We start from the raw sequence: 20,579 nt of genomic DNA, 5'->3' as shown, positions 1-20,579 counted from the left end.
ACAAATTTTATTTCAGTTTTGATCCGGTCGATTCGATCTTTCATCGGGTTGATTTAATAGCCTCTTATTAATCCATTATCAATTGTTATCAGTTCGGTTTCAATTTTTCATATATACAAACTAAAAAATAATGGAAAAAAGATATGTTTTTTTAATAATGTTTTTTGAGTTTTATTTCAATTCATGATTCCCATTGATTCAGTCTAGTTTAGGTTTCTATAATTTTTCATAAAAGACCAAACCGTTAAAGGATTTTTTTTTTTTTTTTTTTTTTTTTTTTGAGACAGGAGGGGTATCCGACTTTAGGCCGACCAAATCCCCCCTGGGCTTGTACATGACCCCCGCACCATGCACGTAACCGGGAGCTTCTGGGCCCTAGTGAACCTCAGGCGGGTGGCCCCAAGAAATTATGCAGTGGCAACCGTTATGATTTTTTATTGGGAAAGAGAATGCCATTCGGCTGTGCAACGCACACCGCCCTTGCGCGTAGACACAGTGGCACGTGAAATGACTGTCGCACCCTTGATCATTTCCATCTTTTTAAGGAGTGTGACAGTCATTACACGTGCCCCTATGTGTAAGCGCAGCGGTGTTGCCCGATCAGGTGGCATTTTTCTCCCTTTTTTATTATACATATTGTTTGATTCTAAAATCAGAATCAGATCAGCCGATCTGATTGGGGTCGACCGTGCAGACCGACTATTGAGTTATTGGGATCGATTCTGACCGATTCCAATCCAATTCGAGACACCGATTGTGGGTTTAAAACCCGGGAAACAAACGAAGCGTAAGGTGGGAAAGTATCCTTACCCCCTCCGACGTATTTCCGAACTCCGAAGTGATAGATGATCTCGTAATCAGTGTTTTACCTTTAGAGTTTCTCAGCCGACTCCATGGAAGTCCTCATGCAAGCATCCCCTGCAACTTATTTTCCTCAGAAGAGCTCCAAATGGTTCAGTAACGGTAGTGTTCTGAAAAATCATACTTTCTGCTTCATTTACTCTAGCGGGTGTCCCTCTTTCCGCCCATTTGCTCCCCAGAAGTTCTTTCTCGATTACAGGGGAAGAAACTCGGTGGTCGTAGCAGCGAAGAAGAAGAAGGAAAAAGTCGATTCTCATAGCTTTGTACCCAAACCTGATGAAGCCACAGGACCCTTTCCTGAAGCTGTGCTGCTTAAAGAGGTAATTTAGTAAGCAGACCATATTCATATTTAGTTCTTTCCAATTCTTTTTTCTTTACTAGAAGATTAGAATTTATCAGTAGAAGCAGTTAATTTTTGGTTTGGATTTCTTTACAACGTGTGTTGTGTTCAGTAATTGGATTTTGAAAATGTCTTATTACCTTTGTTGATGCGCCATATGAGGCCAAACCTACAATAGAACCTTATCCTGATGGTGCCATATAAAAGAGGGTTTTAGCGTGTTTCCCTTGCCTAACCTTACAGTTTGTACGAGTATATGGAGAGTTTTATGGTTGAATCCCTGACTTGAAAGAGTTCAAATCGTGAATTTTCTTTTGCTTGTTCTTAAATCTTGAGTTTTACTTTGGTTGTTGAAATTGAGGTTTGTTTCTCCCTGCTCCCTCTTATCTTTAAATGATATAGAATTGTAATTGGAATTAAATTTAATGATATTCTTGATGAGTACCTGGAGTTGAACTGCTCTGAATTTCTGCTGCACTAGTTGTTTAATTTTAAAAATCATTATCTCTTTTGAATTTATGCATTTTATGTTGGGTTTGATTTACCATGTCCCCACTGGCAGGCATTTGCAGTTTGTAGGGGGGGGGGGTTGCTTATTCATTTTCATGGATTAAAATAGACAAAACCATTAAATATCCTTTTTTCTGAATGATATTTGTTTTCAAGTTCAGAAGGAGCTCCAGGAAGATGGTAGACTTCTCCCTGAATTTGCTGACGCCGAAGAAGGTCAGTGATTTTTTTAGGGCTTTGTTTGTACATTTGATTTGTTATTGGTAGATTGTTCTGATTATCCAGAAGTTGCTGAATGGTTAAATTATTGCTGATCTGCAGAGAAACTTTATGAGTACCTGAATCTTCAGCTGGAAAGTGACTTGAATGTGGAACGAGGTAAAATTATTAGTTAATTACCTTATTAGAATTAGCCTACCTGGATTTATATGTGATTTAGTATACTCTGTGTTCTTCTTTGGAGAAATGGAAGGCCTTGCAAGAAAAACTAAATAAATTTTCTGTTACATTCCATCATTAGTTGCGGTGTCGCTGATAAATTATAGCATCTTTGAACTTCTTCCACGAATTTGTATTTGCATTTAGTTGTTTTTGGTGAAATGTAAATTCCATTTTGATCAGTTTTGAGCTCCTTTTTCTTCATCTGTTTCTCCCCAGGTCCTCCCACCAGTTCCCTTTCCTTCTCTGCCTTCCTCTTATACATCTTCAACTGCTTCCATTTATTTCATGCACAAAAGCAACTGAACCTATGACTGTTATTGTGTCATGGTTTGCCACTCTGATCCCAGCTTACCTGTTGAAAGTGAAACACATACAGTTGCAAGCAAACATGCCAATGCACGCATATGCATTAATAGCTGAGGAAGTGAGATGGAATAATTTGCTGAGGTAAAGTTTGGAATCATTGGTTCAGTGAAACAATGAAACTGTCTATGGGATGAACTCACGATGGCATCATTCTTGAACATGCTCCTGAAAAAACTGCTTATTAGTGTAAAATTGTGGGGTTACAGTGCAGTTAAAATTTTGTACTTGTAAACTATGAATTTTCTTTGACATTCAAGTATTCTACTGGGGAAAATAGTTGTGTTTAATTGAGCAATTTTTTCCTCGGTGCAGTGCGTCATTATGAAGTGGTGTATCTGATTCATGAAGACCATGTGGAAGAGGTTAGCAGTGTAGTCTCAAAAATTGAAGGTGATGCCCTTTCTTTGTCATGCTCTGTTTACATAGATTTATTTAATTCACATTTAACAAACCTTCAACTAGGGATTATCTTCATTTGCATTCTTCGTAATGCTATCTCTTTCCTCATGTAAATCCAATATAAAATTTAGTTGATTTTTAATGTTAAACCTAACTCTTTGCATGCCTATATTCAAGACCTAAGCATGGACTGTAATGCTTTTTTTGTTTTTTTGACAAATTCAAATTTTTGTGTTAGGATGGTCCCCATTCTTTTGCAAGAGTGGTTTGTTTAGATTTATCCATTTATTGGCTGTATTAATGCCCATGAGTTTGGATGTCAGCTACAACTGACTTTTGTTCTCAATGAGTATTAGTTTGCAGAACTAGTGAACTACTTGTATGTGGCCTTAAACTCCCAAATTGTTACTGGTGGTATTTGTTGAAACCATTTTTGTAGACTTCATAAAGGAGAAGAAGGGCAAGATATGGAGACTGAATGACTGGGGTCTCCGGAGATTGGCATACAGTATACAGAAAGCAAAGCATGCAAACTACATTTTGATGAATTTTGAGCTGGAAGCCAAATGGATCAATGATTTCAAGAGCATGCTAGACAGGGAAGAAAGGGTCATCCGCCATCTCGTGATAAAGAGGGACAAAGCCCTCTCTGAGTATTGCCCTCCACCTGCTGAGTTCCACACCCTGCGTGCAGGTATGGATGATGAAGAGGATTCAGATTTGGATGCTTATGATGATGAAGATGACGGAGAGTATTTGGAAGAAGAGGGTGAGTTAGACATGGTTGGTCACAATGAAGATGATGAAGATGTTATTGTTGTAAGAGATGATGACAATGACAATGGAAAGGACAGAAATCATGGCTCAACTAGTCCATATAGTTCTAAAGGGACTGGAAGAAATCTGAAGGTTGAGAAAGTATTTAGGTAGTTCTCCTCTGTTCTTTGTTTAACATGGTGTCTGTGCAATTCGTGGTATTTTTCTCTCCATGATGTCAGTTGGGTGAATAGTGTATTGTGAAAGATATTAATGCTATTTTTCTTCCCAAAAATTTCGCTGTTATTTATCATTTTGCTAAAATTTGATTTTCAATTGAAGGAAACCTAAGAATAAAGCACCTGCATTTTATCAAGGATAACTCTGTAAAAGCCTGACTCAACTCTCATTTTTTTTGGGGATGGGGGTAATGTCTACTCTCAATTTACTTAAAGCTGGCAGGAAAAAAGAAAAACCAGGCAATTTAATAGGAAAAGACTCCTTTTGAAGGGTGGGCATAGGTCATGCATCAACATCTAGATGGAACCATGGATTCCGAATTGGGGATATTGCTGGATTTCTTCCTCAATACCAGTATTGGTTGTTCCATTTACATGCGTAAGTGAGCTAATAAATCAAAGCTTCCAAAAAATATAACTTCAGAGATTCTTCAATCATTATTTTCAGAGGAAGATGCCAATGCTATATTTCAAATTCCAGTTAGTGCTAATGGAGAAGATACATTAATCTGGAAATTACTGTCAAATTTGCTTCCCATGCATGGGAAGAGTGATGTTCAGTGAGGAAAGCATGTTGTCGTCAGAGCAACTACTCTTCCTCTCATGTACTGGAATTCTATCTAGAATCTCAAACCCTTGCTGAAAGTCCAATCTTTTCATCGGCATGCATCCATGAGGCTTTGGCTGTGAAAGAGCAGTTATGTAAAGCGGCAGAGGAGATGAGCTGTGTTCTTTGTGGAAAACAAGGGAAACCATATGCCATGCTTCTGTTCTATTGCCCCCATGTTGGAGGGACCTGGTTGGCATTGGAGTCTGCTCTCATAACAGACCGAAAAGCTTCAGCAAAATTTAGAGCATCTCAGGGATCCTCCACTAAGAATCCTGTTGGACTTTGGGGATTAATTTGTTGGTCGGTTTGGAAGGTGAAGAGAGAAGCATATTTTGATGGATTTCTCCCTGACCCTGCAGAGAGGTTCCAAGAAGCAGAGTTTTTTTTGGAGTTCAATCAATCGGCCTCTCCTTCACCCCCACTCCTTTGGCTGTCTCTGTTCCATGGACGTCCAATCCTATTCCCTCCGCTGCTTCGACCTTTCCAGTCCAAAAGGGATCTACTTTAGGTGGATGGTTGGAGCTCTTAGTAGAAGAGAGCTTAGAGGCCTAGGATGTCAGATAATATGGGACTGTGTGTGTGTGTATGCTCAAGCTGCTACATGTCCCATCTTGTTCTGCCTTAACATGTCAAGGCTGAGGGGATTTGAGAATGTATTCTCATGGCACAATCTCTTCATATCAACAAACTCTTAACATCTTATCTGTCTTCTCCCTAGCTTCTTTCTCACTTCTTTCCCACTTCTTTATCACTCTTGTTCACTCACAGAGAGAATGTCTTGGCTCATCTTGGTCCAAATCTAGGGAAATTTTGCCCCATCACGGTTTCAGCTTATAAAATCATTGTCATGAGAGAGAAAGAGAGAAAGAGAGAGAGAGGTGGGCAACACAGATAGTCAATAAAAATCCAAATCCAGACACTATGATAAACATTGGGTATTACCAAGAACATTACTATATGAACAGTCAAGTTCACAAAATGTAGAGAAGAGCAATGCCTGCTGTATAGTTATCCAATCACCTATAAATCAGAAATTTGGTTGGCATGAAAATTATAGCCCTGCCCCTCAATCCTTTACAGCTGAGTCTCTCTGAGCTCCAAATTGGCATCTGAAAGAACTGTTTGCACTCCGGCTGCCACTACTTTTCTTCATGCGGCTGCAAGACTAACGGTTACCTAAGGCCCTGGCAACTTGCAATCGACTATGATTTTATATTTCAAATTTTTTCCAGAATTTTGCTGCCTGACAAATCAGGAGCAGAATAAGCCAGACAATGGCCAGTTTTAAGTTAGATGAGAACAATGGATGATATATTCTCTGATGAAGAGTTTCCTGGAGTTTAATATGCTCGCACTAGTTACTGAGGATGACCTTATAAGCCCTCCAGGTTACATTCAGCAAACTGATTAAACTCTCATTAGTCATTAATTGGAGGCTACAAAGCATCCCTCTCAATCTCTGGTGAGTTCCTATCTGTATGATCAGTTAGGCTTTGAAAGGGTGAATGATATGAGTGAGGATTAACAGTAAGGATCAAACAAACATTGCAAGACTTTTTGACACTTCTAAGTCTGAAAGTTAAAAAGCAGAATGCAGGTAGTTGGATCCATTCGACATTGTACAACTCTGTATTAAATTTTTATCCTTAACCATATTAACTGGTCATGTGATCTGTTGCATATGGCAATTGTGCAGACTGTGCAGGGATAAAAGCCATAGAAATTACTTGAAATCAGTAGCATTTTGTATGCCATTGGGACACTGGATTGGATACGTTAAAGAAATTTCAACCCCAAGATCAGAGTAGCTTGAGGCATTTGCAAACCAAACACCGCCCCCTCCCCCCAAAAAAAAAGTAGCTTGAGGCTCGCCTCACTTTTCTGTAATCTCCAACCACATTTCTTCAGTCTATTGGTTGTTCTTCACATTCAACCATTGTTAAATATGTGAAGGAGCTTTCCTTCTGTGGAAAGAAACGAGGATGGGAAAATGAAGAAAATTCTCTCCTTTATCCTTCGTTATTGAGGCATAATTTAAGTATCCCGGCAAACCTTGTACAACAAAGTATAGGGTTCTTTTTAGTACTATCCTGATCCTGTATGCATGGCGATCAAAGGGGCGGTCCCAATACCAGTGTTCTCCTTACCCATTGATCATTATTTCATTCCATTAATGTTGATTGAATTTAGAAATTGTCATGAACCTTGATATTCTTTATCGAAATACCCAAAAATAAAAATACATGTCAAAATAAGAAACATGATTCAAAGCCCATTACACTTTGTCAGCATCCACTAGGAAGCTACCTTAGAGAGACCAAAAATTCCTGATTCATGCAGCAGGAATATATATTCAATCATTTTTCTTCAACAGACTAACACCAAAAATCTAGATGATTAAACACCACTGACACACTTCAACCAAAATTAAAGCCCCCAGATGGAATATTGGGCTGGTTGGTTGCAAAAGCATAGGCTTGTTGAGCGGCCTCACCATCATCTTGAAGATTCTGTTCTTCCTCTTCATCATCCACCCAATATCTCTCCAAGATCTTCATAGCCTTCTCATAGATCTCATTATTATCATGATTTTGTAGGTTCTCAATCTTATCCAACCCCTCACACTCATCGATAATTTGTGCATAGATATTGACTCCATCAGTCTTCCCCATCTCTTTGTCAGCCTCACCCACCTTTAAAATATTCTCAAGTCCCTCAAGGCAAACTGTTACAATCCTAGGATCTGGGCAGATCAGAAGATCACAGAGTGGTTTGATGCAGCCTTGGCTCACCAAATATCTGCAGCAACAGAGTTTTGTTAAGTCATTCAGAGCTTAAGCAGGTAGCAGTAGCCGCACCAGTCACTGGCACAGGAGTAGTGTCCCATTGTTCCAGTGATGATTAAGCAACATTTACAGATCCGAGGATTCACAATGTCAAAAGTTCCCTAGCCTCTTCCTGCATTAGTCATCTCCTATACAATTAAAGAGGTGGGAAAAACAAAAGAAATGTCTAGTAAATGAACTCTCTTCTTAACTTAATAAAACCCTCATCCCAACTGCTTGGGGTCTCTAAGAAGATTCAGTGCAAGTAAATAGGATTGTGTGGCCATATTACAAGATTCTGAAGAAGTAAATAGCTTTGAAGGGGATATCAAGTTTCACGTCAATACTCCATTAGCACCTTTTACCAGTCAATGGGCTTACATGTGGTGCACATGGCCAAATAACAACAGTCAATTAAAATCCATTGATTGATGGATTGGGCCAACGAAGTATTGACATGGAAGTAAGGATATCTTTCAAGTTTTCTCAGTTTCAGTCTACAGTTCCTAACCCACCTGTGATCCTGTTTGGGCAAAATTCCAACTGAATTTTCCTGGTTCGAGTTTAGTCTTCATTACCTATATTCAGCTATATCCTATGGCTGTCCTGACTTATTGAGAAATAACTACAAAAAAGAAGTAGGAAGGATAAACATACTGTATCTGCTCATGGGATCCCCCAGAGGTGGCATTTGAAATAGCCCATGCAGCCTCTTTCTTGATGTCAAACTCTGCATGTTGAAGCAGCTGTACTAGAGGGAGGATAATGTTGGCATCGATAACAGCCTGTTGCACAGCAAGTAGAAGAGAAAATCAAAATAATGACCTGCTTCCAATACAATCAATGCCATATTGCACACAACTTGATTAGGCTAAACCTAAACCCAAATGATGCAAGCCAAGCTTAGGTCAAGCTGGGCAGGATGCTCCTGTGTATGTTTGGTCTCAGTTCAGAAAGGACCGAAATTAATTATCAGAAAGGGAAAATTGAAAGACAGCTGTCATCTTCAAAAGGGTCCAAGGCAAGAGATAATCTGAAGGTGTACTAGGAGTATTCAAGTGAAAATTATAGATAATAAAAGTGACCTCAAATTTGAGAGCGGGCTTTGGAGCAACGATAAGGCTGCCCTCCATTGTAACCAAGTGGTCGTGGGTTCGAGTCTGGAAGCAGCCTCTGCAAAAGCAGGGGTAAGGCTGAATACAATATGACCCTCCCCAGACCCCGCAGCGGCGGTAACCTCGTGCACTGGGTATACCCTTTTGAAGTGACCTCAAATTTCTAATGGTAGATGTTATTTTCCATCATAATTATTAGGGAAAATATCTGTCAGAAAAGCTTTGTTGATATTAAAATCCTAATCCGTTAGAAAATTAATTGTAAATTCCACTTTGCCAAGTTTGGGGCAATTTGGGCTTGAGCATTGAAAATGTAGTGCCTGAACAATGGCAGTCCCATCTTTTCCTCGTCTTGATTGGGTGTTAACCTTGGCCACCAAGTGTTTAAAATGTAAAGGAATGGCCTAGAACACAGCAATTAGGCAAAGTGTCCACTTGAGCCCACTCTAGGAAATTGGTCAATCATGGACAGACATTGTCTGTACTCAGAAGCTACAGTTGTAATCCAGCTTGCAGAGTGTTTACATTCTTCATATTATGAAATCATCAAATGGCACTCAGTTCATATCTTTAAGTTCAATCATTGACATTACAAGGTTCAAGAATGGGTGGCTAAGGATCCCGCCTTGAAATTAGTTTCAAAGTGAGGAATAATAATTCCAACCATTTTAGCTGTGTGGTGCTGATGATGGACTAAAAGTCTAAAACCAGAAATACAATTGACAATTGCTTTGGGTAGCATAAAACATAAAGGGTTTCAGAAAAGCAAAACAAGTAGTCAGAACTTCACCTGTATCTGACCTCTATTCCCAGCAGTGATGTTTGAGATGGTCCAACATGCTTCTTTCTTGATGCTTTTTTTGTGATTTTGAGTGAGAAGTTGATGGAGACAAGGGAGCACTTGGTTGTCAATTACAAACTGAAAACATGCATCATCAGTTAATATTTTCATGTTGGAGAGAAAAAAATTACATTACACAGTACATTATGACCCTCCCAGACCCCACAGTGGTGGGAGCCTCGTGCACTGGGTATGACCTATTTTTAGAGAAAAAATTACATAAGACAGTAGCTCTTGATGATACATCACACGTGATACATTTTTACAAGCAAGAAATTTTCCCCACATCTGCCACCATAAGGCCTTTCCGAAGAGGAAAAGAAACAAGCACAAAGAATTTTAGTTCCATAAATCATAAAATAGAAAGGGTAAGAAAACATAAATGGCTCATCTCACATGGTAGGATTCAGTTATGGTTTTTTCCCCCCAACTTCCTTCTGGTAAAAACATAACTATAAATTTTTTGGAAAATGGAAGACAAGATTTTTTTGGGGGAAAGGGGTACAGGTGGGGAAAGGAAATAAAAAATACATTCCCATCAATTAGGAAGCCAATGAACCACAAACACCCTTTGTTTGATAAGAAGGGACGACCTCATTGGCTTCTCAGAAGATGAGCTAGGCTTTCTCTAAAAATGATTAAAAGATTGGTGGCTCTGGCCTCTGGAGCTCATATTTCTTTCAAAACCTGGATTTTGGACTACAGCTCCTGCCCAGACCTGGTTAAAACTGGGTCGGACAGAATCAATTGAGCAGGTCAGTCAAAATATTTCTAGGCCATCTTGGAGAAAGAAATGCAATGAAAAAATTATAAACAAGTTCTGAGTAAGAGAGAGAGAATACTGCCCCACTTTCTTAAAGATCTGTCTTCAAACAAAATCCTTTCCGTGGGTTAAATAAAATAATTTAAAAAGCAAATAATTGTTTGGAATAATAAGGAAAAGCATAAATGTGTATTATAACAGAAGACTCTGGAAAGGGGAGAGGCCATAACAAGCTTTTTACAAGGCTAGAAACTCTGGCCCAGACAACTCAACTTGAATCAAAAGATTTGAATGATTCATAAGATTCATAAATCAAGTTATAAGATTGGAATGGAATATGAATCATTAGATTGTTCTAAAGAAGGATGCAATATTAAGATTCAGATGGAATGTCAGAATTCATGAACCAAACCATAAAACCTATCGAAATTCCTTAACAACATTATTCACTAGCTCTCATAGTTGTCAAGGAGATTAAGAGGTGAAAAAACTTAAGGTGACACCAACCAAGGCTCAAAACAAACCGCCTGGCCGCCTAGACGACGCCTTGACAACCTTGCTAGCTCTTTCCTATATTGTCCTGTACTCAAGGTTTTAAGTATCCTTCCATATCAAATCACCCTCCCGATACGATACCAAAAAAAATTTCAGGATTAGTACATGTAAGAAACCTCATCCTTTATATATAATCAATTGAATGCACTTGTCTCATCGTACTTTGTTCTCCTTTTTATACATGATATATTTTACATATTACTTATTTATAATGATGCTGCATATATCTTAAGCATTTTTATATGTTTCTTGACCATTTCAATACGGTATCTAGCATATCTTGCGTCTCTCCGATATGATACGTCTCTTAAAATCACCCTTCCGATACGATACCCGAGACAGATACTTTAAACCTTGCCTGTACTCCTGTTCAACATTTTTGAAGAAGTATGCAAGTTCTTTCCCAGTCCTCTAGATAGTAGTTAAAACTGGATCGAATTGCAAGCAAGATGGTAGTCAAATCGTGGATTCTAGGATTCTTTTTCAAATTTCTAAAACCATTGTGAAACTTACCCAAAAAATAGAAAATAAAGAGGTTAGAAACTTGCAAATCCATCTTGATTTCATGCATATACATTAACTAATCTACAATCAATATTCCCAATGTCCACTTGTCCACTCCATAACAGGATGCATGGTACATACATGTAAAAGCATTAATAGATCATCACAAATTCACAATTCACAAACAAGACAACTAAAACTAACTACCACACTCCTAACTAAGGAGTACCATATCATGCACCTTAAGAATATATTCCCATGGCTGTCAGTATTACAGTTGATTAGAGCATTGTCGTTATTTGTTAACCATAATAAGCATATTCAAGATAGTTTTTATATTATACAAACTTGGTCAATGCATCATCTCAATAATCCATCTCAACATCATCTCAATCACTCAACTTTTAAAGAAAAAAAAACAATTCAATTACAACAACTTTACAAATATATAATTTCTTTATCATCCTACATGCTGCTCAACAAAAGCTGTCTTACAACCATGTCAGAATTTACCCTTAGTTTCAGTAGAATGCATTGATCATACAACAACCAAGAGCTCCCCTTCAACTCATCCATGCAGCTCTAATTCTATAGGCAAAATTTTCCACAATACCCCCCTCCCTATTGATGATTGAACAATGACAATATGAATGGACACTTTGTGGTATCACTTGGTTATGAATCTTAACAAATTCGGTTTACAAATATTGCTATCTCTCTCTCTCTATGCCTTTTAGGTGGGCTCATCTTAAAACCCTTAAACCTTAAAGCATCCCTACATAATCCAAAATCGGTATCTAACTCGGAGTATGGGCCCAGTTCTGGTTTTTGAATGTTTTACACCGGTCTGAACCACAGTTCTGTGAAAATTTAGAAGATGAAAATTGTGAGAATTAAAAAATAATAAAAAAATAAAAAAGGAAAAGCATTGAACAAGTTGTACTTTGGTGTAGTCTTTAGCTCTCACTTATCATAAGGGAGGTCTCAAATTAAAGTCCTCATACAAGTCATTGATCACTCTTCAAAATAGGGAATACTAGAGGACTGAACTGTGTGGTTCACAAAAATAAAAATACAGCTTTCAGAAAACCGCCCAGTTTGATGCAGGTTTCTAAACAAGGTGGTACTATGCCCGGACAGAACTGTTTTAAGGGCCAGTTTCAGTTTTGTCTGGTTTGACTGCCAGTTCGGTCCAGTTTTTCATAATGGTCTAACGTCCTCTGACCACTTTAGTCTCACACTCTCACTTAACTATTGACAGCACATACCATTGGACTTATAAGTTCAAGCTAACTTATACATAACTAATGCAAAGAGTTACGCACTCATGGTATCTGCTATCGATTAAAGTAGAAATTAAATACAACTACCAATTGGAGATACTAACAAACCCGACATATTCCAAATTTAGGCATCATTTATGATCTTATGTTGTGACTCATTCAACCAGATTATATAACCTCATGCAGGGACAACTCAGTCTAGGTCACCTCCAACTAAATACATTTGCCCCCTTTGGGCTGTTCCAGTATAATTTCAAAAACTAATACCCTATCAAGTAATTGATCAGCTAACAAAGTTTTTCTTGTCTGCTCATAATATCATAGGAGTTGCTATAGACCTCAATATATAGTAAATGCACCCTCATACAAATTTAAAAGAACAAAAAGGATTTAGACCAGTGACTTGCAGACACTGCAAGCAACATTCAGCTTCTCCACTTTTCTTAATTGTCTTCATTTTCAAAAAGAGTTCAAACTTTCTTGTTACTTATCTTGACGATAAAAATAGCATCAATCTTGTAACAGCAATGTGTACAGATCTTGTAAGCACCTGTGTCTGAGCATCATCTCCGGTGACAATGTTTCCTATCGTGCGAAGAGCGGGAATAAGAACTGTTGGAGATGGATGACTGTAGGAAAATAAATACTAGTCAGAAATAGTAATGGAATGTATTGCTGACCAAAATAGAACAAAAATCAGCTACAACGAAAGAGCAAGACACATGGCAGTGATCCCTATACATGTGGGCAAAGTGTTCCAGTGATCACCAAAAGAGTGTAATATGTTTAGACAACAATAAATGTTTCCACAACAATAAACAGGACAAAAAGAGTGATAAATGGAAGTATCAATTTATCAAAGTGCATAGGTAGCAACTTACAGGAGAAGTTCCACAAGACGTTGACAGACACCTGCTTCAATCACAGCCTGAATTTTGTCATTTGTGCCATCTGAAAGATATGAGAGGGCCCAACATGCATCTGTTAGAACTTCATCATCAGTTGAGTGGATAAGGTGCTGAAGGGCGGACAATGCAGGCTTCACCTGATACAAGCCAACAACAAACTCAAGTAACATTTACGAATCTAAGTAAAATGTGTACTTTCATCCAGTCAGGACTCTCATGTATCTTCTCTTTACAGTTAATTTAGTTTCTTTTCACCAAAAATAAATAAATAAATAACATTTATGAATCTAAGACACAACTAAGCCTTATCCCAACTACTTGGGGTCATCCTGATGAACAGTGTCTACCATTCCACGCTGTAAAGATCATAGAAACACAACAATTTATTTACCCACAAGACCAACAACTGATAAGTTATCCCAGCAACAAAAGAGAAGTTTACAAATGTGTCACCTGCTCAAATGGTGCTGGCGGCTTGCCACGGCAGAAGTTTGATAAAGTCCAGGTTGCATTTCTCAGCATGGATAGTTTAGAATGTTCATTTAGCTGAGCCAATAATGGCATGAGGGCACCATTACTTAGAACAAGATCCCTACAACTTGGAGAGTCACCAGCTACATTACCCAAAGCCCATACCGCCTGTGTAAGAAACAGAAAGTAAGAGTATACAACAGTCACAGCAAGGTGGTATGTGTGATAGCACCTTGACTAACAAAAGAAGAAGTAAAAGGCGACAAATCAACCTGTTCTCGGACATCGTCACTTGAAGAGCTAAGAAGTTGCACAAACTTAGAGACAGCACTATGCTCAATTACAACTCGAGTATGTTCTGATGTCCCAGATGCAATGTTGGTCAATGCCCATGCTGCCTCAAACTACATGAAAGGCATAAGCAGACTTAACAACGGTTAGTGTATAAGTTCTTGGATATTGAGTACATAAAACAGGAGCGGTACACATTTCTTTTTTATTTTTTTTTAAAAAAAGTCCATACTTGCAATTGAGGCATATCATGCCTACCAAGAAATTCCACAAACCGAGGGACAACACCTGCATTGATTACCTCCTCAATGGGAGGACTGCGCTCTGCAAAAAAAGAAAATATAATTATGTCAACAATCTCAATATATTATGGAACAGATCATTCCGTTCAAGAAAACCTGAACCTACCAATTGATAAAAGCTTCCTGAATTGTGTAGTTGCTTCCAATTGAGAAACAGGATTATCAGACCATACTCCTTGTACCATCACAGGGAGACTTTCCAACTATTAGAGAATACCAAGAGCAAGAAATAAGACTGTATTAGGTTATTTACAGCAAACAGCAGTAAGAGAACAAATGGGAGAGAATCAGGTGTTTGGACATTTGCTGTAAGTAAAGATCCAGATCTTATCTTCATCAAGGAAAGATTTCCAAAGCCAAAAAATTATTAACTACATATGACCTAGATGATGCAACTTGGAGTGAAGAATGAAGCTTGATTAAATGTTTTACGGGTTGGTCTCATTATGTTATGGGATTAATGTAATGGGCCAAAATATAAGTTCTAAATATTAGGTCCTAGGGGGATCATGAATTTACTTTGGCTGTACTTTGGCTTTTAAGTTTTAATTCTGAGTTATTTGAGAAAGAAAGTCTAGTGGTAAGCCCAGTTTATTTGTTTAAAAATATGGGTTTAAAGAACCCAGAGGTGGAGCTCGTGCCTCAAGTCTTCGATGAGAAGGTTACAACAGTTGAGGATCGCATTATAGAGGTTGAAGACACAGTTAAAGCAGTAGTGCCAGATGAGATCGTGATTAAGGAATACTTCAAGTACATTCCGCATGAAGTTGTCACCATCCTGATTCTATTCTTACCATCGGAGAAACTATTCAGTTTGTGATTCCACCTCAGTACTTTGAAGAGAAAACTCCCAAGGTTGAAGACTTTATTCCTAGCGTTCTTAAATTACCAGAGTTTTGTTTGGGAATGGTCAAAGTTGCTACTCGCATGTTGTTTCCCCCTCATCACTACAAAATTTGCAGACGAACTTTTTCAAGCTGGGGAGAGTTGATGCAGATTTATCACCAAACTGGGCTTCTTTGCTTAGGATTAAGTCTAGGGTTGGGTTATATACATGTTGGGCCTTTGATCTCATGAGTTTTCTATGTAATAGGCCACTTTTATGGGCCTAAAATATGGGTAATTAGGTTCATAGTTGTCAAGGCGTCACCTAGGTCGACTTGGGCGTCTTGGTCGCCTAGGCAGACACCTTTTACGCCTGGTGCCGCCTTGATTTTGGACCCTCTCCATCGCCTTGGGTCGCCTAGCCGACGTGACACCTATGATTAGGCTGCATATGGGACTAGTTGTTTCAATTCCATACTTAGTTTTCTCTTGGTGTTTTTGTTCATAAATTGAACTAGTTCAACCAATGGTTCAATTTAAGTGATTTTAGTAGTTTTCATTTAAGTGTTTGGTGGGGGATTAGGACTCTGTTTTGAGACTATTTCAGTTTCCTAGTCAATTTAAGTTACCTAATAGGTTAAGGATTGGGTTAGGCCTTTCCTTTTTAGTGTAAGAGTCTATTTTTAAGTCTTTTATATAAAGATGTAAGGGGGGCAAGCATAAAACACGAATTTTGATAGTAATGAAAAGCTTTTGCTGCTCTTCTTCTCCAATGAAGATTTTTGTCTAATGTTTGATCAAGGCTGGTGGGATCGGTGTTTGATCCGATTGACAGCTTGCGGTGGGAAGCCCGGGTGGTTCGTTGGTGGGATTGGTGTTTGATCCAATCGACACATTGCGGTGTGAAGCCAATGTGGAACTTTGAACATCTCCTTCAAGTTCAAGATCAAGAATTAAGATTTATTCAAGATCCTCTAACCAACTGAGCTGCCCTTGCAACAACAGTAAGTCTAAATCATCCCATCAATACCCATTCTTCTCCTAATCCCCCAAACCACCCCAAAACCCTAATTTTCCCACCCATCTCTTGAAACCATCCCATATCCCAAAATTCTTAACCATTAAGCTAACAACACCTTCACATAATTGGATCGAGTATTCTCCTGCCCAATTGGAATACTCAAACCAAGCTGTTTTCCCATTACCCCATTCAAACCACAACATCCCACCTATTTCTGGAGATCATCCCATTACCAAAATTCTTCACAGACCAATCCAACCATCAAAAACACACCATACCTGAATTGAATTTCACTCCCTACACTAGGAATAATCGATCCAAACCTTAGCCCCAAATTCCCATCCTAAACTCTAGATCCCCCTCTTTTCCCCTTTCCCAAAACCCGAAACCCTAAACCTAAGTTGCTGTCCATTCAAATTTACACACTTCCATCCATCAAAACATCTCAGGACCTTCACTGATAGACTCTCCTACCTTTACTTGACATAACCCTAACATCAAACCCTAACCCTAACCCTAACCCAACCCTGCCTCTAATTTCATCAAAAATCTATTTTTGACCTAGTCGATTCACTAGTTCATATCAGATCCTGGTTTACTGGCTCCTAGTTGGTCCTCAATCGTGAGTTAAATCCATTCATTCATACATAAATACATATGTAAGTACAAACATAATTACCGATAAATAGTTGCCATTCAATTTCCCAAGTCCTTGACCTAGTACAGTCTTTGAAAATAATAAAGTTCATGAACCAGGGAAGAGTCTCCCTCAGTTGAACAAGCTTTAGAACAATAGCACAGACAGGCATAGATACACGAAAATGTAAGTTGAAATCTGTAAGAAGGTCCTTTAAATCAACTAAGAAAACTCATTGTCAATGCACAATCTAAATGTCATCGCTGAATTACCAGAAAACTAAACCATATTATTAAGCGCCAGCTAAGTTGAAAATGAACCAAATTTTGTTTCCATTTCACTTTTTTTTTCCTTCCTAAACCAACTTACGGTCTTTTGTCCGTTCAACCAAAGGGCATCTTCTAAATCAGTTTTATGCAAGAAGAAACCAGTTTGCTCTGTATCATTACTCTGCAAGACAGAAACTCAACGGTGATAAATCTGTCTCTCTCTCTCCTCTTCTCTTACGCTTTGCTACTAAACAAGCTATGGAGATTCAGAGCTCGAGCAATTGTTATTTGTCGGTGAGGTACTCGGGAAAAAGAGCTCGTGTGACTTGTCCCTCCGAACTATCCATCTACTCGAAACGATAAAAATTAGCATAAAAAATTGGTTCATTGATTCAGATGCTTGAAGATCACCCACAGAGCAGTACAACTACGGATTTCATACTACTAACACATAAGTGTTATATGCAATCTCATCAATCATACACTATCCCTGAAATACTAAAAAAAATAGTGAAAAGAAGGGGGAGGGGTGGCAGCGAAGAACAAAAATCAACACAAACAAAGGCAGAACTATAAAGCATTGTGAGAACATTGATAGTCAAGGAGAAAATACTAATCGAAGGGTAAACTAACAGAATTTGAATATTCAAAGTTAAAATGATACCCTTCTCTCGACAGCCTGGGCGGATTGAGAAGGTTCGATGTGTGGCTGAGATAAATGAAGCCCTTCGCGGCGTTTCTTAAGGAGATTGTCTTCTCGCTTGTTCTTTCTGATCTCGACGAGATTGTCTTCCCTTCTTCGCCGAGCTTCATCTGCATCGACTCCCGTCTTGTAAGATTTCTTACGAACCTCGGTTCGAGAATTTGGCCGGAGAGACATTGTTTCTCAACCTCTTCTTCCCCCTTCGCTCACTCTAGCTCTGTGTTTGCGATAATTCCCGTGAGAGAAAACTATTCAGAGCGAAGCGATAGAGGAAAGCGTGTCCAGGAGTGTTTTGGAGCCAAAGCAGATAGAAGCCATCATTTTTTAATGAATTGTAAGTAGTAATATAAAATCCTGCTGTTCCCCCGGCCATCCTCTCGTGTCGTGCTGGTTTGGGTCTTCGTAATTACCATAGTACCCTCTATAACAATTGCATTTGCATTTTGCAATGCGTATCTCGTGTACTCTTTAAAATTTTGCAATCGGATTGGTATAACTGATCCCGATTCCTGAATTGATCAACTCTAGGTTGTTTTGGATCGGATCGGAAAATTGGCAGGGATCTATTCTAGGGCTGCAACAGGGTCGGGTTGGGCCAGGCCTTTTAAAACCCCAGCCTAACCCTGAGTGCCCTTAGCTGGGTCTTGACTTAGGGCCAGCAAAATCCAACCTGACCCGCCCTCAGGGTCGGGCCGGGCTGACCCTGATTGCCCCTGACCATGGGGGGGAAGGGGGATGCATGGGCTAGCTAGGCTAAGAGGAAGAAGAAGAAGAAAGAAGAAATTGCTGATCCGGTTGATGTTTTGAATCCCGAATTGAGGTGGCTCTAGAGGAAGAAGAAAGAAAGAAAGAAGAGAAAGAGGAAGAGCAAGAAAATGGAAAAAAAAAAAAGACAGAGTCAGGTCGGGTTGGGTAGGGCCAGGCTCAACCAAAGGCCTCAGCCCTAGCCCGGCCTGGCCGTGACTCAAGGCCATGAATTTCTAACCCTGGCCTACCCTTAAGACCAAGGTATCTCAACCCAGACCTTGTTCGGGCTTAAGGCAGGCTCGGGCCATCAGGATCCCTAATTCCGAGTTTAAAATCCTTGATCTCATGTGCTGCTTGAGACCATGGATTATATTATGATCTCATGGAACCAGCATCATGTGAGACAAAATAATAGGACATAGAAAATATCTCACAAGGGGATCTATTATATGCCACATTGCATATCGTATAAAGTACTTTTTGCAACAATTTAGGGCCAGATTTAATATTTGGGTGAATGGTGGCAAGGCGTACATACAGTCACCTTATTTTCACGTTTTTCCAATTAGAATCATAGATTTGGTATCTATTTATCTGAATCGTCTCTTGTATTTTCATTTAGTAATTTTGGAAATAAGAAGATTTAAGATTAGTAGAACGAAGACGGAGTATATGATGTGTAATTTTAGTCATACTTTGATAGATATTGATAGTGTGCAAATTGAGGAAAGATAGATACAACAAAGTGACTATTTTAGAAAACTCGGGTCAATCATAAATAAAGAAGGTGACGTAGAGGATGATGTTTCACAGAGAATTAAACTAGGATGGATGAAGTAGAGAGATGCGTCTGAAGTATTGTGTGATCGACATATTCCTCTAAAGCTTGAAAGAAAGTTCTATAGGACTATTGTTCGTCCGACATGATGTATGGGACAGAATGTTGGGCAGTTAAGAAGTGTCATATTGATTGGTTTTGTGTAGCAGAGATGATGATGTTATGATGGATGTATGAAAAAACAAGGAAGGATAAACTACAGAATGAACACATAAGAGCAAACTTGGGAGTTGCCCCAATCAATGACAAGCTTCGAGAGAAACATTTAAGACTTTAAGGTGGTATGGTCATATTCAACGTAAAGAGAACTGATAAGTCTGATATGATTCCAATTGAAGGAGCTAAAAAAGCTAAGGGTAGACCTAAAATGACCATAAGAGAAGTGGTGGTGAAGGACATGTATAGTTTAGGTTTGGTCCCAAATATGACTTCGGACAGAACTTATTGGAAGGCAAGAATCCATGTTACAGATCCCATTTAGATGAGATTATCCTGACCTGTTGGGTTGTGCCTTTTTTCCTTCTACTAGTGTCTTTCATCTTTCTACTTATTTCCCATCTTCCATTGATCATTTTGCTTTGTCATTTCTCATCTCCTTCTCCATCCCTCTTCTTTCATTTTTTCTTATCTTTTTTTGGTATAATTCTGTTTTCTATTGTTGTTTTGTTTGGATCCATGTATTGGATCCCATTAATTTGGGATAAGGTTGAGATTGTTATTGTTGTTAGAATAGTAGCTAGGAGTGGGACCAACGTTAATTACAAATCATTATCATCAAATGTGATGATAATTTGAAAATACACGCGTCACACCGTACAGAAGAATAGAGTTGGCCGAATAGATTAACAGGGAGAGACATTTTTTTTGTATTTCTATGGTATCATTTCCGCGATAAGAACGGTGGCCCCAAGTCCCAACCACCACCGACTCTGAACTCTCACCTAAACGCTAAAAAACTCTGCATTAAAGTTCTTCGTCTACGTAATTTAATCCTTCAATGGAGATGACTGAACTTCTCAGGGGTTCTCAGTAACGACATCTTTCCTGAATTAAAGTGAGGCTAACGAACAGGTTCCATTCTGTTCAATCCATCGTAATTTCCTAATCGTTTTACACTTTTTTTCACATTTCACAAACGCTTTTACAGGTCTCCACACTA

At 38.8% G+C, this 20,579-nt stretch overlaps 2 protein-coding genes and 1 long non-coding RNA gene across 3 annotated transcripts; 2 read left to right on the top strand and 1 right to left on the bottom strand.

Moving 5' to 3' along the window:
- Positions 1 to 788: 788 nt before the first annotated feature.
- LOC122671001 lies at positions 789 to 3,963 on the top strand. Its single transcript, XM_043868080.1, has 5 exons — positions 789 to 1,181; positions 1,873 to 1,927; positions 2,033 to 2,089; positions 2,831 to 2,908; positions 3,357 to 3,963. The coding sequence occupies exons 1-5, from the start codon at positions 894 to 896 to the stop codon at positions 3,845 to 3,847; spliced, it is 969 nt and encodes a 322-aa protein (XP_043724015.1). The 5' UTR covers positions 789 to 893; the 3' UTR covers positions 3,848 to 3,963.
- A 2,752-nt stretch (positions 3,964 to 6,715) lies between these two features.
- LOC122671000 (importin subunit alpha-4) lies at positions 6,716 to 18,152 on the bottom strand. Its single transcript, XM_043868079.1, has 10 exons — positions 17,797 to 18,152; positions 14,487 to 14,583; positions 14,311 to 14,402; positions 14,060 to 14,191; positions 13,770 to 13,955; positions 13,290 to 13,453; positions 12,959 to 13,037; positions 9,253 to 9,381; positions 8,005 to 8,132; positions 6,716 to 7,321 (listed from the first exon to the last, which is right to left on the bottom strand). The coding sequence occupies exons 1-10, from the start codon at positions 18,010 to 18,012 to the stop codon at positions 6,940 to 6,942; spliced, it is 1,605 nt and encodes a 534-aa protein (XP_043724014.1). The 5' UTR covers positions 18,013 to 18,152; the 3' UTR covers positions 6,716 to 6,939.
- Positions 10,626 to 11,323, top strand: LOC122671002. Its single transcript, XR_006334299.1, has 2 exons — positions 10,626 to 10,664; positions 11,007 to 11,323. It is a non-coding gene; the product is annotated as an uncharacterized LOC122671002 (long non-coding RNA).
- Positions 18,153 to 20,579: the final 2,427 nt, after the last annotated feature.

This window comes from Telopea speciosissima, chromosome 8 (genome assembly GCF_018873765.1).
Source record: "Telopea speciosissima isolate NSW1024214 ecotype Mountain lineage chromosome 8, Tspe_v1, whole genome shotgun sequence".
In the NCBI taxonomy this organism is placed as follows: Eukaryota; Viridiplantae; Streptophyta; class Magnoliopsida; order Proteales; family Proteaceae; genus Telopea; species Telopea speciosissima.
Note: the sequence above shows the minus strand (reverse complement) of the source record. Positions and strands in the feature narration are given on the sequence as shown.

Excerpts from the sequence above, each read along its gene's own strand:
- LOC122671001 (XM_043868080.1), top strand. The coding sequence starts at position 894 with ATGGAAGTCCTCATGCAAGCATCCCCTGCAACTTATTTTCCTCAGAAG. Across the intron at positions 1,182-1,872 it reads AAGCTGTGCTGCTTAAAGAG|AAGGAGCTCCAGGAAGATGG; the intron begins GTAATTTAGTAA and ends TTTCAAGTTCAG. Across the intron at positions 1,928-2,032 it reads ATTTGCTGACGCCGAAGAAG|AGAAACTTTATGAGTACCTG; the intron begins GTCAGTGATTTT and ends GCTGATCTGCAG.
- LOC122671000 (XM_043868079.1), bottom strand. The coding sequence starts at position 18,012 with ATGTCTCTCCGGCCAAATTCTCGAACCGAGGTTCGTAAGAAATCTTAC. Across the intron at positions 14,584-17,796 it reads CCCAGGCTGTCGAGAGAAGG|TTGGAAAGTCTCCCTGTGAT; the intron begins GTATCATTTTAA and ends ATTCTCTAATAG. Across the intron at positions 14,403-14,486 it reads CAGGAAGCTTTTATCAATTG|AGCGCAGTCCTCCCATTGAG; the intron begins GTAGGTTCAGGT and ends CTTTTTTTGCAG.